This window comes from Perca flavescens, chromosome 14, assembly GCF_004354835.1.
Source record: "Perca flavescens isolate YP-PL-M2 chromosome 14, PFLA_1.0, whole genome shotgun sequence".
Lineage (NCBI taxonomy): Eukaryota > Metazoa > Chordata > Actinopteri > Perciformes > Percidae > Perca > Perca flavescens.
In genome coordinates, this window is record NC_041344.1 from 29,447,183 (window position 1) to 29,461,368 (window position 14,186).

Sequence of the window (14,186 nt, forward strand, 5' to 3'; positions counted from 1 at the left end):
GTAAAACAGCGTTTCACTGCCTGCTCATGAATATTAAACACACCATTTAAGCCTTTTTAAAGCAGACAGTAGGTGTCTACAGTAACACAGAGATAGGCTCTCTACACTAACTGCAAATTAAAGTGTCTGTATTAGTGTTTCCACTGCTTTTTTTTCCTGTCCCAGCTGGAGACAGGGTGGTCTACGTGTTGGAGAAATAAAAGCTCACAGCTTTGAGCCCCGTGGCTTTTAGGTCGCTGATTGTACGCACCGGCTGCCGCTTCGGCGCATAAACCACTTTAAACCAACGTTAGCTTAAGTGCAGAGATTCTTTGTCCCCATATAAATACGTCTCTCATGTTCTCGGAACAAGAAAGAGAGTATCAGCGCCACTCCTATTGTTGTCTCTTCTAACAACAGCGTACTTCACAGTCCTTCCAGAAAAATGCTGAGGTTTTTTGTGATTGTTGTGGGCAAAAATCCTAGATTATGCGGCACGTTTTCTCAAAAGATGGCGATAGAATATGCGGGATATTTTATGCAATTTTATGCAATGAAATTGCTGGAACTTGCAAAAACTGCCTCTTCCTCCACAGCGCTGCGGAGGAGGGTCTGGCTAGTCCATACAGCATTCTAGAATGGGAGAAAAACCTGCTCTGGATTATTGGTATTTCTTTAAACCAATCACAATCGCAACGGTGCCTCTGCAAAATAACTGTGGGAAGGAACTTGTTTTGGTGGAACGTGTGTACGTAGGGAGGTGAGCTCTGGAATTAAAATGGCTGTCGAGTGTGTGATGAGAATTTTTACAAACAAAGAAAGATAAACAGGCCTGTAATTTGAATGTCAGTTCTAACTCGGAGGATGTTTCCCGAATCGACCAGAATTTAGAATGCCGACATAAAAGAAAACAGAAGGTGAGGGACATCCGGCCGAAATAAGGGACATCCAGCGGAGCCATCGGCAGCACCGGAGCTATCCCGTAAATGAAAGGTCGCCGATATAGACTACGTTGAATCAAGAAAGGACATTCCCCAAACTGCTGCCACAAAGTTGGAAGCACAATATCATTTTATGTTGTAGCACCATTTCCCTTAATTGGAACGAGACCCAAAGCCCACCCAAGTGTAACCATGTTGTATCTCCTTCTTTTCTTTTCCTCCTTCTTACCTCGTATTCTTGTTTGAAGCCGTATCCCTCGGCCGTCTTCATCTGGTTGATGTGCTGCAGGAGGTCGGCCACCCTTACAGCAGGGTGCAGCTGACCCGTGTGATAGGGCGAGCTCTTCCTCCGACAGTGGCGGTGGGGCGAGCCTCCCAGTAAGCTGCTGGACTCGTTGACGGAGCTACGCTGTTCGTCTGGGAACACGAACACACACGGGTCACGGCATGCCGCTGACATTCTGCACTCTGTTCTTTTTTTATTAATGTAATCTCGGGCTGAAAAAGTGTAGGGGGGGTGGAGGGTTGGGAGGGGGGCAGCTCAGGGGGAAAATAAAGTCAGCGATTCTGCGGAGATGTGAGGGGCTGACTGGCACTACAGAATACTCAAACAGGCGAGAGACTTGCAGGAGATCTCTCTGTCGGGAGCACCTTATGGTCTGGCATTGGAAGTAAACATGGCTGAAGGTCAGGGTAGGAGGGGGCTGCATCTCTCCAGACACTTTTTTTTCCAAGAGTACCCATATGTTCCTAGCTGTCTTACTTCGAGCGTTGCAGCCGTGGGCATCCATGAAGGAGTGGGCCATCCTCTCATCCTGCTGGAGAGTGCTCTGCTCGGTCATGCTGCAGTCTAACGAGCTCAGCTTCCGACTCTTCTCCTGCCTGTAGGACATGGCTGCCTTGTTTATGGCCACCTTCTTCCTACTGTAAAGAGGCGGAGAGAGGCGGGAGGATAGAGAGAGAGAGAGAAAGAGAGAGTGAGAGAGAAAGGGACAGGGAGTAATAATAGACAGAGGACAGCAGAGAAGGGGCAGGATGAGAGAAAGACAAGCAAAGAGATAAGGGAGAAAGGAAAGGAGGGCGGGTGAGGAGATGAGAAATTGGACTGAGGGGGAAATATAAGGGCTACGAGATTGAACTTGGACGAGGGTGGAAAGTGCGATTCGGTGATAGCAAAAGGGTGGCGGTGGGGTTGTGGTGGAGGTGGAGGTGGTGGGCGAAAGGAGAAGGTGGAAGGAAGGGAAGGGGGGTGGGTGGAAGGGGGTGTCTATACTGGAGGATGGGGTGGAGATAGCAATGCTCATTTCCACTCCTGGGACTACGAAGGGCAAGCAAGGGGAAGATGGCATCAGGGTGGAAGATGGAGAAAGGAGCAACTTACGGGTAGTAAGGGTAAGAATAGAAGTCCCTTCTGATTAGCACCAGGGAGGAGGAAAGGAGAGAGACAGAGAGTGAGGAGAAAAAAAAAAAGGAGAGGTGACTATGGTTTATCAAGATGGGCATCAGAGAGATAAATGAAGATGCTCAGTGCGTTGGAATGTTCCAAGCAATCATGAAGCAGGATCAAAGCCGTAAGAAGGAAGAATCAAACTCAGCTCTGGACCAATGGTAACTTTACATTTTCTGAGGTTTATCTGGATTATATCTATTTATGTTGTCACTAAGGCTGGGTACCTCTAAAGTATTGAGTATTGGAAAATGCCTCGTCATTCAATACCCAATTTCAATACCTATACCTATAATAACACAAGTAAAATCTCATCAGCGTCAGTGAGCCAATAAACAGGCAGCAGGCTTCTACCAAGATCTAATAATGTCTGTGATTGGCTGTCTAACGTTGCACGTCGTAGACAGAGACGGGCTGACATAGTAGGTGCTGATAAATTAATGAAAAGATTTGTGCCGTAATGTGTAATGTTGTAATTTATTTTTCTTTGACACAACTGGTATCGGAAAAAGTAACGTTTACGAACCGGTATCAAAGTCACCGTATTGGTATCGAAAATATTTGAACGACACCATTTGTCATAATACTATTGTCATTTCTTCAAGGAACACGCCGACTTATTGGGACTTTAGCTTATCGGCTCCATCTAGCCTAGCTTAGCACAGATCCTGGAGGTAACCGGCTCCATCTAGCCTAGCTTAGCACAGATCCTGGAGGTAACCGGCTCCATCTAGCCTAGCTTAGCACAGATCCTGGAGGTAACCGGCTCCATCTAGCCTAGCTTAGCACAGATCCTGGAGGTAACCGGTTCCATCTAGCGTAGCTTAGCACAGATCCTGGAGGTAACCGGCTCCATCTAGCGTAGCTTAGCACAGATCCTGGAGGTAACCGGCTCCATCTAGCCTAGCTTAGCACAGATCCTGGAGGTAACCGGCTCCATCTAGCCTAGCTTAGCACAGATCCTGGAGGTAACCGGCTCCATCCAGCCTACTGCTCCTAGTCAGTCAGTGCTTTGCCTTCTGAAATAACTGGCCTTTAAAAATAAAAATCTGCCTGCCTCTATGGGAATTTAACATAGGGGTGTACACACTTATGCCCCCTGTATTTTAAGGAAGAATTTACGACAGATTATTCACTCACGAAATTAAGGCATTAAGATCAATTTCCAAAAGATGTTTTTTTATTCCTCTTTTTAGTTAACTTTAGCAAGGGTAGTAAACTTATGCAAGCCACTGTAGTAAACAAATCTTAATTCTTCTTTGATCAGCACCGCCTAGTTTGATCTGAGTTCTGTGAGCCTGGTGTGTTAGTAATGTTAGGTAACTGCATCCATTTAGGACGGTCCTCTGTCAGTCACCATCTTAATCCCGCCCCATGTGAGAGAAACGGTTGTGATTGGCCTGCCCAGGTTCTGGTCGGCTGGAAATCTGTCTGAACGTGAGGGTGGGGACAGATGTATATGCCAGAGCAACTGAAACATGAGCTGGCAGATTCGGCTGATTTCCAGGCAAATCAATCCCCCAAAAAAAAAAAGAGGGAATTTAAATTTAGTATAGAGGGGTGGATATGTATATGTCCAGCCTTGCTGAGCCTGATGAAGCATGTGCAAAAAAAGTCGCTTTCTGCAAGTAGTTGCAGAAAGTGACAAAGTTTATAGTTGTTCCAGAGCTTTTTCTGTTTAGCACGGCCTTTTTTATTTCTTATTTCCCATTGCCTGCATTTGAGCAGCACCCTGCTGAATTATGCTGCAGGGGATCTCCAGTTTTCCAAATGCTTACAGGACCAAAAACATATTTACATATACATTCTAACTGTATATGAGTGACAATATCTGGTGGCTAAATATGAACACGCCTGCTCCTGTTTCCTCCATGTGGCTGTCTAGTTCTTATTGTGCCTGCGAGATTGGCCCACTGAATCTTATCAGTCACTGCCTTCGTCCAGACATCCCATTCACTCTCCCTATGCTCGCTGAGAGAAATTCCTCAGGGCGGAGAAGTTCCCCTTTCCAAAAAAAAAAAAAAAAAAAAAAAAAAGAAAACAACCTTCCTAACCAATTACTAGCCCATCCATTGGCACCTCGCAGCTGCTCGCCTCATGTAATTGAGTGGGCAATGGAATAACATGCCCCTTGATGAAATATTTCACACTCAGATGAGTGTTCCACCATCGGCCGGCGAGCGAAGGAAGAAGAACACACTGCAGGTGCGATCGACGACGGAGGTAATTTGCAGGTGGAAAGCAGCCAGCGATTCCGGGGTGAGCGGGCTGTGTTTTTGAATGTGCTAAGCCAACGCGCAGACCTTGAAATTAAAAGATGAGATGAAACACAAAAGCTTGGCTGCAGCAGCGGTGGCAGAGTTTAGAATTTAATGCTCTACCATTCCTCTAACTCTGGTTGTAATTCACTCACATTGCCAAATGCGTTCTTCAATAGACCCCGGCTGCCAAGTGGGATAAAGACAAATGGACTCCTTTGGATAGTCTACGTAGGAACAATACGACTTCAGACCGCAAACGTCTGAAAACGTTGTGACCCATCAACTGGCCAGCTGACAAGCAAACGTTTCCGCTGCCACTCACCCCTTCTTGACGATGATGACGATGGCCCCGAGAAGCAGAATGAGGACCACCAGGCCGCCGGCGCAGGCCCCGAGGATCAGACCCATGTCCTCGGCATGTTGGGACACCTCCAGAGCTCGCTTGGAGTCCTTGCAGGCAGCTGCACAGTGGGACAGAGAGGTGATAGTGAGGAAGACTCGTCTGCAGCTCACAAATACAGCCAGTGGTAAATGGTTATACAGTTCTAATCGCAAAAACAAGATGCTACATGCAGCGGTTCGATGTCAATAAATCATTTTAGCATAAAGACGACCGAACAAACAAAACGAAGAGGACTGGCGGCTTCTGCTGGTCTCGAGCCAGTAGGTCTGCTTTCTTCAGTGTGCTGCTGTTTTACCATAGACAGCCTAAACAGTAAGTCCTATGGAGGTCTCTATCCAGCAATGCAAATTATTTTGCTAGGTTTTGGTATGTATGCGTTGGAACTTTTGCACTGATGTTTGTATTGAGATTATGATGATTTAAAAACATCTGCCAGCGTCCTGTTTAACCTGGATCATTTCCTAACCTAACTGTGAAGAGTTTTCATTGGAACTACTTTCGGTTACACTTTACTTGAAAGTATCTACATAAGAGTGACATGACACTGTCATGAACGTGTCATAAACATTATAAACAAGTCAAACGTTTATGACGTAACGCTTCTGTCATTAAGTGTCATTCGGTTTTTGTCATGACAAGTTAGGGTTAGGGTTAGGGTTCATGTGTTCATGACAGTGTCATGTCGCTCTTATAAAGATACCTTCAAGTAAAGTGTTAACCTACTTTCTATTAGTAATTTCATTCTTTTCCATCACGTGTTGGGGTGGAGACGGAAATCGGCATACTTCCTAAGTCTGAAAGTCTATCTTCAGTTTAGGATGACCTTACAGAAATTACGCATTTGGAAAAAAAAATCCTATCTCATTTTACGGTAGGAATTTAACAAGTTAGACTTATACAACCCTGTCCTAAATTGTAAATAACTGCCAAAACTGTGGTTAGGTCTGTATGGCAATGCCAAGGAAGACAGAGAACAACATGAAAACTGAGATATATATATATATATATATATATATATATATATATATATATATATATATATATATATAAAAAAACGTACACTTATAGTTAGGATATCATGAGTTAAGATAACATGGGAGGTCTGAGATAAGATAGGACACTGCCATAAGTTTAGGAACTGCTTCTATTAAAAGGAAGATATATTTGTCCTATCTTTGAAACTTAAGTTAAGATAGAACAAGCAGTTAGGATACATTTCTGTAATGAGGCCCCTGGGGGGGCCAGGCCCTTTGAGCTACACAGTGTGCCTCCCTCCACAGATTGTACAAAACATTTATATTTTTATATATGCATATATTAATAAAGGTAATATTTGACTGTAATAATCTTTATTATGATGGTACAGCAGTGCACTGCAATGTTGAGTTAGTAGCATCTGTATAGCTAGATGATGCTAAAGAAAGTGTGATGGCTCCTAGGCCTCAAGACCTGTTAAGTCCCTTTGGTTGCCGGGATCTGGGGACTGGCTAATAAGGACTGATGATGGACACCTGGATGAACTGATTGCTCACATGCCCATAAATAGGAGTGCCTGGGCAGTCACTCTTCCTCTCTCCCTCCTCAAGGTCACTTGGTTTGTTCAGACTTTGGGTTGAGTTACTTTTGCATTCTAACATTGCTACACCTTCACACATCCTTACACTACACACATCACTGATAAACTGATAGCACGTTTACCTTTGTGTACTTCAATACATTTGATTTAATTGAGCAAACGTGTGTTCTCCACATTTTGTCATACCTTTGAGCCAAGTCATGACAAAAGTGAGCCAAATTTGAAATGCAATTTAGGTAAACTGTCCCTTTGAGTTTGCACTCGCATGGTTCAAAAGGGTTGTACTCAGTGTCTTCATTAATTCATAGGTGTGTTTTGGGCGTAACATGCAATAAACCAATCAGAGTGTGATCTCCCATTCCCTTGCTTTTATGATTGCGGAATTGCACCGTAATATTTTAATTTGTAATCTTTTGCATGTTTGCGTGCTGCTGCGCATCCCTGTTTGTGTCTAACAAGCATAGTGTGCGCGCGCTGTGCATAAGCCTAGGCGCATTTCACTAATTCGCTGTTAAAAGTAACGCAATGAGATTAGCTGTATCAGTAAAGGTTAAATAAAATTATAAATAAATAAGATTTTTTTTTTTTCACAGGTTAAATAAAGGTTAAATAAAATAACAAAATCCACCAGGCTGATTCCAAACCCACCGGGGGAGGGAGTGAAGCGTCTTAGAGGTGCCACAGATCCAGCCACAGCTTTCTCAGAGACGACAATAATCGGCCGACTAGTGCACTGCTTATTATTAGACAGCATCAGAGAGGGCTCAAACACTATTTCAGTACACTGATGTCAGCAGGGGAGCTGAACGTGTGTGGCTCGGATGAGACGACACTCTGGCTATCTTACTGCAGTGATGCATGCTCTCATTCAGGCAGCTATTTCCCTCCTACCCATATGTCACAGTCTCAGTGCATTCCCATTGCAGATATAGCCAAGAGCATGAAATCTCCCTCTCTATGACTCATCTGGACTCCCCACTGTGTTCCATCCAAAGGTGAGAAATTGCTATTAAGTACGAATGAATCGAAGGAGTAAAAATACACTTCTGGCGGTGTGCTCTCACTGATGAGAAAACAAATAAGGTGAGGAATCAGAGAGATGGAAGCATGCAAGAGTCCCAGGCATGTCGTGGCGAGACTGACAGCACAACTGGATTGGACAGCCCGCTCTGTATTTAAACAATGCTGCTTCGCAGGGGAGGTATTGGCTTTTGTCAGTCTTTTTCGTGAAGAGAGAAAAGAAAAGCCTTTTGCAGTGAGGCAGGATGCGGAGTTTGGCTTGATAAGCTGTGGATTGGTGGGGACTATAGCTCGGGGCAGACAATAGAGCCTGACAGAGCTGTCATAATCACACAAATCATGCTGGGTGAGTCATTCGGCTTTTTAGAGCCATGTTTAGAAAATGGCAATCACTTCACCATCACGATAAATTCCATTGCACGCAACAACAAAAGATGGTGCAGTGGTCCTGCAAGGAAATTCACAGGGAACATATTACACAGCACATTACAAAGGAATGCTCTCTGTAATGGAGGCCATGAGCAGAAATGACCTGGTATGACTATAAAGTTGTTCTTCATACTGCAAATGTTGTCTGAGTTTTGACCTCTTTAGGCAATAAAGAGCAGCCAGGAATGATTTTAAAGGGTAATTTAGGCATTTTCTAACATGGACCTAGCCTTGAAATCTAGACGCACCCTAGCGGCAGCAAATGTAATTTGCAGCCAGGGTCAGTCTAGCAACTCTCCGTTGGCTTGCGAGCTGGAAAAACCAAATTCTGGTCAGGCCAATCACATCGTGTAGAGAGTCGGTGGGCGGGCTTAACATAAGGACGGCAGAGTTGCGACGGTTCCGCGTGAATTCCCTGCTACTTGAAAACAAAGAAGATGGCTGCTGCTGCTGGCAAACAGCAGCCTTTGGAATCGGCTTTGGCCGCGAGTCTGGAAGACTTGGAGTTAAGCACTGAAGTCATTCTTAAAAAAAAGGAAGATGTGTTGGGAGTTTTGCCGACCGGATACGGCAAAAGTTTAATTTATCAACTAGTGTTGCTCTGGTTGGCTATGAGTGCAGAGGGAATTTGAAAGACAACCGTTTATCCCGCCCCTCGGATTGAGCCCTGCCAATGGTGAGTTCCCAGACCCAACATCTTGATGTGGATATGTTGTCAGGCTAACATGGACCCTCTTTTCCCATTTGATGGTGTTTAAGTGACTAATGTGAAGAAAAATCTTTGAAAATGGTCTAGTATTGAGCCATAACGCTGTAACCGGCAGCCGCAAACAGGGTTGCAATGTAATCCTATAGGGCAAATGTGCATCGTTAATGTTCGTCCACTAAAAGTGCCGTTTCTGCCACTGACAGACTCAGATTGTTATTCTAAGTGTCTGACAACATTATGGAAAGGATCCCTACAGAGATAGATCTTTTTGTTAAAGAGTAAGATCCTTTTTGTTTAACTGGAAGCTGACCCGAAATCGCCAAACTCACCAGACTCCATTTAAATAAACAATACCTTTTGCGTGTATAGAGCTAAGAGTATCTCCACATGTAACCAAACCAGAGTGGTGATTGTTGGAACTGTGAAAAGACGAACCAAGAAGGCTTTTGATAGTTTTATTTAGTTTCTGTCGGCTTTGAATGAAGTGTTATTTACGATGCGATGTTTATTTAAATGGAGTCTGGTTGGTTTGGCGTTAGCGATTTTTCAGTTTCATGTTAAACTGAAAAGCTCTTACCCTTTAGTAAAAAGGTTGACCGCTGTAGGGATCCATTGCATAATAGAAAAATGTGACAAAATTAGTATATTTTGTCCCATTTTTCTATTTGAAAACCCACTATAGAATATAAGCCGGTTTCAAATAAGAAGTCAGGCCCAATTCATTCAGCTGTCAAACTGATTTTAAGCTAAATTTTCTAATTCTCCAAAGGCTAAATGTAAATTTGCTGCTTTCCTACCGCCTGAGCTGACATGAATAAAAGCATCCTTTCGTCGCAGAATGGCGAACCTTTCGAGGCGATTTGATTTGTAATGAACATGTTCTCATTGTTCTCTAGTGTCAGCTAATGTTGCCCACATTTCAGCCGAGGACTAAAAAAAATAAGCAAAGCGTCCGGGTGGCGTGGAGAAAAAGAGCACTCGCCCACCACTGCGGTGGCTTTGCCAGGTGCTCCGGTGAACACAGCAGGCAGCGTCTGTGTGTGTGTGTGTGTGTGTGTGTGTGTGTGTGTGTGTGTGTGTGTGTGTGTGTGTGTGTGTGGGAAGCTGCTGAGAGGAAATGAAAAGCAGCCAGGAGTGGTCTTAACAAGACCTCGGTGGCACCTCTGAGGGAACTGGAGTAACATCAGCGTGGCTTCTAGGTCTGCCTGCCACAGTTGTATATGCTACAGTAAGAAACGCCTCTATAAATACACCTGCAGCCCATCTCCTCCACTTATACGCGACACGCCGGCAGACAATAGTGAGGCAGGATGCTTTGATGTCATCGCACTTCAGATAAGACCGAGTTCAGCGAGAGGAATCCAATTTAACTGCCACCTTTTCCAAGAGCACTACAAACTTCAGACATAATTCAGTGGGGAGGGGAGGGGGTCTTGCTCCCTCTCCCCTATTGTTTGAACAGAGAGCCTTCCATCTGTGTCTGTCTCTCAAGCAAACACTCCTGGCCGCTTCCTCTCTCAGGGAGAACACCGAAAAAAGAAAAAAAAAATGGATACGTTACTGCATTCTGGAGCAATCCGAGCCCGAGAGGGGTTTGCCAGAATGTCAGTGTCAGTGATTCAAGAGGAATAGAGAGAGAGAGAGAGAGAGAGAGAGAAAGAGAATACGGATGCATGTTTGCTTTCACCTTTCCTGCTGTGTCTCTGTCGAGCGGAGATTGGCACGAGGGCTTCCTCCCGGCAGCACCCCAAAACAACACTAAGTCCCTGTCAAATCCCCTAAGCAGCAGCCTGAGCCAGGATAACCGTACAAGTCTCTGACATGCACCCTGGACCACATCATTTAAACCACTGGAACTGCAAAAATATCCCACAGTAGCTATGTTCAGCCACAATTACAAAATTAGCCAGAAAAAACGATGGAAAAAAAACCGTGGGATGCACGCAGCGCAACTCATTTTACGTACGTGAAGAAGGTTCAGGAGACCCTGATCAATTACACAGGAGCATTTCATGAACACTCAGTTGAGGAGACAATTAGGCAGGAAGTAGAGTATAACCATGATGTGTTATTGTGCAGTGCCGTCCCAACTCTCTGAAGTTCCTGTCTTCCTGAAGGAGTATTTCAACTCATGCTGGAGGCGTTAGGTTTAGCTGAACCTTTAAGGTAAACAAAGATATTGCAGGCGCCTAAAACACAGATGCTGAAGCCTAGCTCTCTCTCTGGGAAGTATGCAAAAGTGTGGCAGGCCCACAAACCTCTAAAAGGAGATAGTCGTGGAAAAAAACATTCCCCTATCCGCCCATGATCACAAAATTAACTTATTTAACATTATGTTAGCCAGGAAAAAGACAATGGCTGTGTCTCATTCCGCATACTTCCGTCAGTACACTGCTAATGTGCCCTGACCGCTTACCGCTGTAGTGCCCACTTACGATGGTTAGCATTGTCCCAAAAGGAACACTTATGTTAAAACACGAGCGGGATGAGCGTGACAAACGCAACACACATGTGAATGTGATTATCCAAGCCCGCCAAAATTACGGGCTTTCCTGTATGCAAATGAAGAGCGGCCGGCTCAGCACGCCGCCTCTCAAAGTCTGATGAAAATCTTTTAAGCTGACCTTCGTCGATAAAAAAAAAAAAAAAAAAAACAGACAGATTCAGCAACCGTACGGCCTATTTCTGGCTTAAAATGTGTTCAGAAACACGTTTCGGTGAACTATTTTTGTAAAAAAACGAGATCGTATTCCAAACGAGCCGCCATTATTGGTCGGTTTGAAATTCTGGAGCAGCCAGACCCACGTTGACGCGTTCGTCCAATCAGCTGCCAGTCAAGGGCTCCCTTCCGCTTTGTAGTCAAGATGGCGCCCGTTTAGTGCGAGTAGTGTCCGTCGGTCCACACTGAACTTTTTGACCGTTTTTCGGGGGTGATCTGGGTACCATTTTTGCATTATCTACGCTGTATACTTAAAACTAAGTGTTTGAAGTGTGCAAGTAGGCGGTTTGAGACACAGCCAATCTGTCTCGCCCCGGTGCTGCTGCTAATGTGGTAACATTTTCAGAATATAACTTTATGGAACCTGCCTCTTATTTTCATTCCCCTCATTACAATAAGTAATGATAACATTTTCTTCAGCAGCTTAATTGCTGAGACATGGGGATGCGACACAGTTTAACAAAGGAGTCCATGGGGCAACCACATGAGCAGACTGACGTTAAACAGGCCCCCAATGTCACCTCATTATTTTAACTAGCTATCATAATCATAAGGATCCATTACAATCTTGCAATCCATGTCACTGCAAAAACGGCAGAATGGATTGCAACAGTTTAAAAAGTAGTTTAAATAAAAGGCTTCACTTTGTCTGAGTGCTGATGTCTTTGCCCCAGCACCCCAGTTCTAAAGCTGTCAGTAGGAACCCTGCGATCCCATTTTTCAACAATGAAGCAGATGAGTGAAATATTAATATTTATCGTACTCTCGGTATAGACCATCCTCCAGACATTCCTTCTAATCAGCTAAAACTTCTTAAAATCCTGCTCTTTTGTGCTAGAAGATGTATTTTATTGAAGTGGGTGTCACAGGAACCCCCTAGCGTTGCCCAATGGATATGCGGTGTACTGGAGTTTGGCCCTTTGCTTCTATCTGAGAGAGGAACCGTTTCAGTTTCATAAAGTCTGGTGTCCTTCCTTGGGGTCTGATTGTCTGCGTACAATAACAGTAGGGCTGTATGGGTTGGCTTGGGGAGAATAGATCTTTATTGTCTACCTGTATGTCTACGTATGTGCATTCCTGATTTGTATTGTATGATGGATTGTTGTACCTTCATTTGAAACTGTCATGACCTATATATAATCAACCTTTAAAGTTGGTGGGCTTTTAATAAAGACGACTCAAGAAAACATTCAACAATTTCTTCCGACATATTAATAATGAACTCATGATCGAAAGTCGTCTTCCACAGCACAGCGGCATGCATCACCCCTCCAGTGTGCGCATGGTTCTGCGGAGGCTCCACACCTGAGCTTTACACTTGTGCGTTGGTGTGTGCGTCGATCTCTTCATAAGAATAGCAGGTCCGGCATGTGTCTGCGCTAGGGGGGAGTGTGTGGTAGAGCGAGGGAGGGAGTGACGGCTTCGCATTAGCTTCGGAGTACCAACTCTAGAGTCATAGTGAGAGAAACAAAGTTCTGTAGCAGGAAAAGTTAACTCTCTCCTTGAGTTCATGTAGTTTATGGAGAAGGAGAACCCGGAAATGAGTTGGGGGGAAATGCAGCGCTACCAAGCCACGGCCGAGCGACGCGTAGTTACATTTTACGAGAGGCCTAGGGTCCGGCGTAGGGTCTGTGTCTTCACGTACGTTGCCACAGCATAGATTAAACGCAGAAGCATAAATCACTCTTAAGGCCTGCACGAGAAAGGAAAGCAAGAATGCAAATACACTGAATTCTTATTTCTGAAAAACGATGTCCATAATATCATCAGAAACCTCTGGGCTAGCTAGCCACAGTTCCACTAGCTTATGTAACTCCATGCAATATCTCCTTCAGCATTTCTTTCCTTACTCTTCCTCAACAAATTAAGCAAACTCCTGGGACTACTATCCATATATCCATAGGATGGGAGCTGGGCAAAGCTGACGTTTTTGTTATTTGTGCTATTACTAGCCTGACATCACCAGACCAAGTCGTAAATTTGGAGCCCCCAAGTTCATTTTCAATTTCAAAGGCCATCCTCTGGACGCAATTGGATAGACCTACAACCAACCAGAGCAACGAAACATGTGACGCAGCACTGAGCGACGGACAAACGTAAACAGACTACGGCGTGCAGAGATGAGCTGCAGCATCAACATTCCAGTGAGTATGCGTTGCCGCGTTTGCCATCAGAATTTGAAAATAGTACTTCAACAGATAGTTCCACGTCAGCTGCAGCCACCATGGTTGTTTGTGATAATGCCTCAACACAACAGCGCTCCTTCTGTGTGTTTTCCTACTTCAGGAACAGAAGCTGGAGGTTCCGGTGTCACTTTGTCTCTCTAGAACTTTATATTCCTCCGATATTTGCAAATGTCATTAAGCTGAGGCTCCACCTGCACTAGAAGAAGAGCACCATCATCTTGTCTTGCGCTGTCAACCATAAAGCCATACAGCAATCCACTTAGATAGCTTATGGAGATGCTAATTTAGATTTTTTTTTTTTTCCTGACCTATAGCCGACCCTCGTTTACCGATCATTAACCGTTAACCGACAACCAGGCAACGGAGTCCCAGTTTACCCGTCCGGAAAGCTCGGACATTACTCAGTCAGCGGAGAAACGGTTCATCATTAACATCCCTAGTAGCTTACAATGGAGAAAGCGCACAAGTGGCCAGCCTTCATGATTGCCATGTTTAAGATATACTCTTCATATGAAT

At 44.6% G+C, this 14,186-nt stretch overlaps 1 protein-coding gene across 6 annotated transcripts in view; it reads right to left on the reverse strand.

Annotated features, from left to right (window-relative positions):
• Nucleotides 1-14,186, reverse strand: part of ptprua (protein tyrosine phosphatase receptor type Ua) — a 246,327-nt gene that overhangs the window by 59,922 nt on the left and 172,219 nt on the right. For 4 of the 6 annotated variants that reach the window (XM_028598343.1, XM_028598342.1, XM_028598340.1 and 1 more), the window contains 4 exons: nt 4,951-5,089; nt 2,302-2,331; nt 1,684-1,844; nt 1,150-1,337 (listed from right to left, as the gene is read on the reverse strand). In XM_028598343.1, the coding sequence (XP_028454144.1) occupies nt 1,150-1,337; nt 1,684-1,844; nt 2,302-2,331; nt 4,951-5,089 (518 nt within the window). The remainder of the gene's footprint in view (nt 1-1,149; nt 1,338-1,683; nt 1,845-2,301; nt 2,332-4,950; nt 5,090-14,186) is intronic. The other 2 variants (XM_028598344.1, XM_028598341.1) reach the window with 1 other exon arrangement.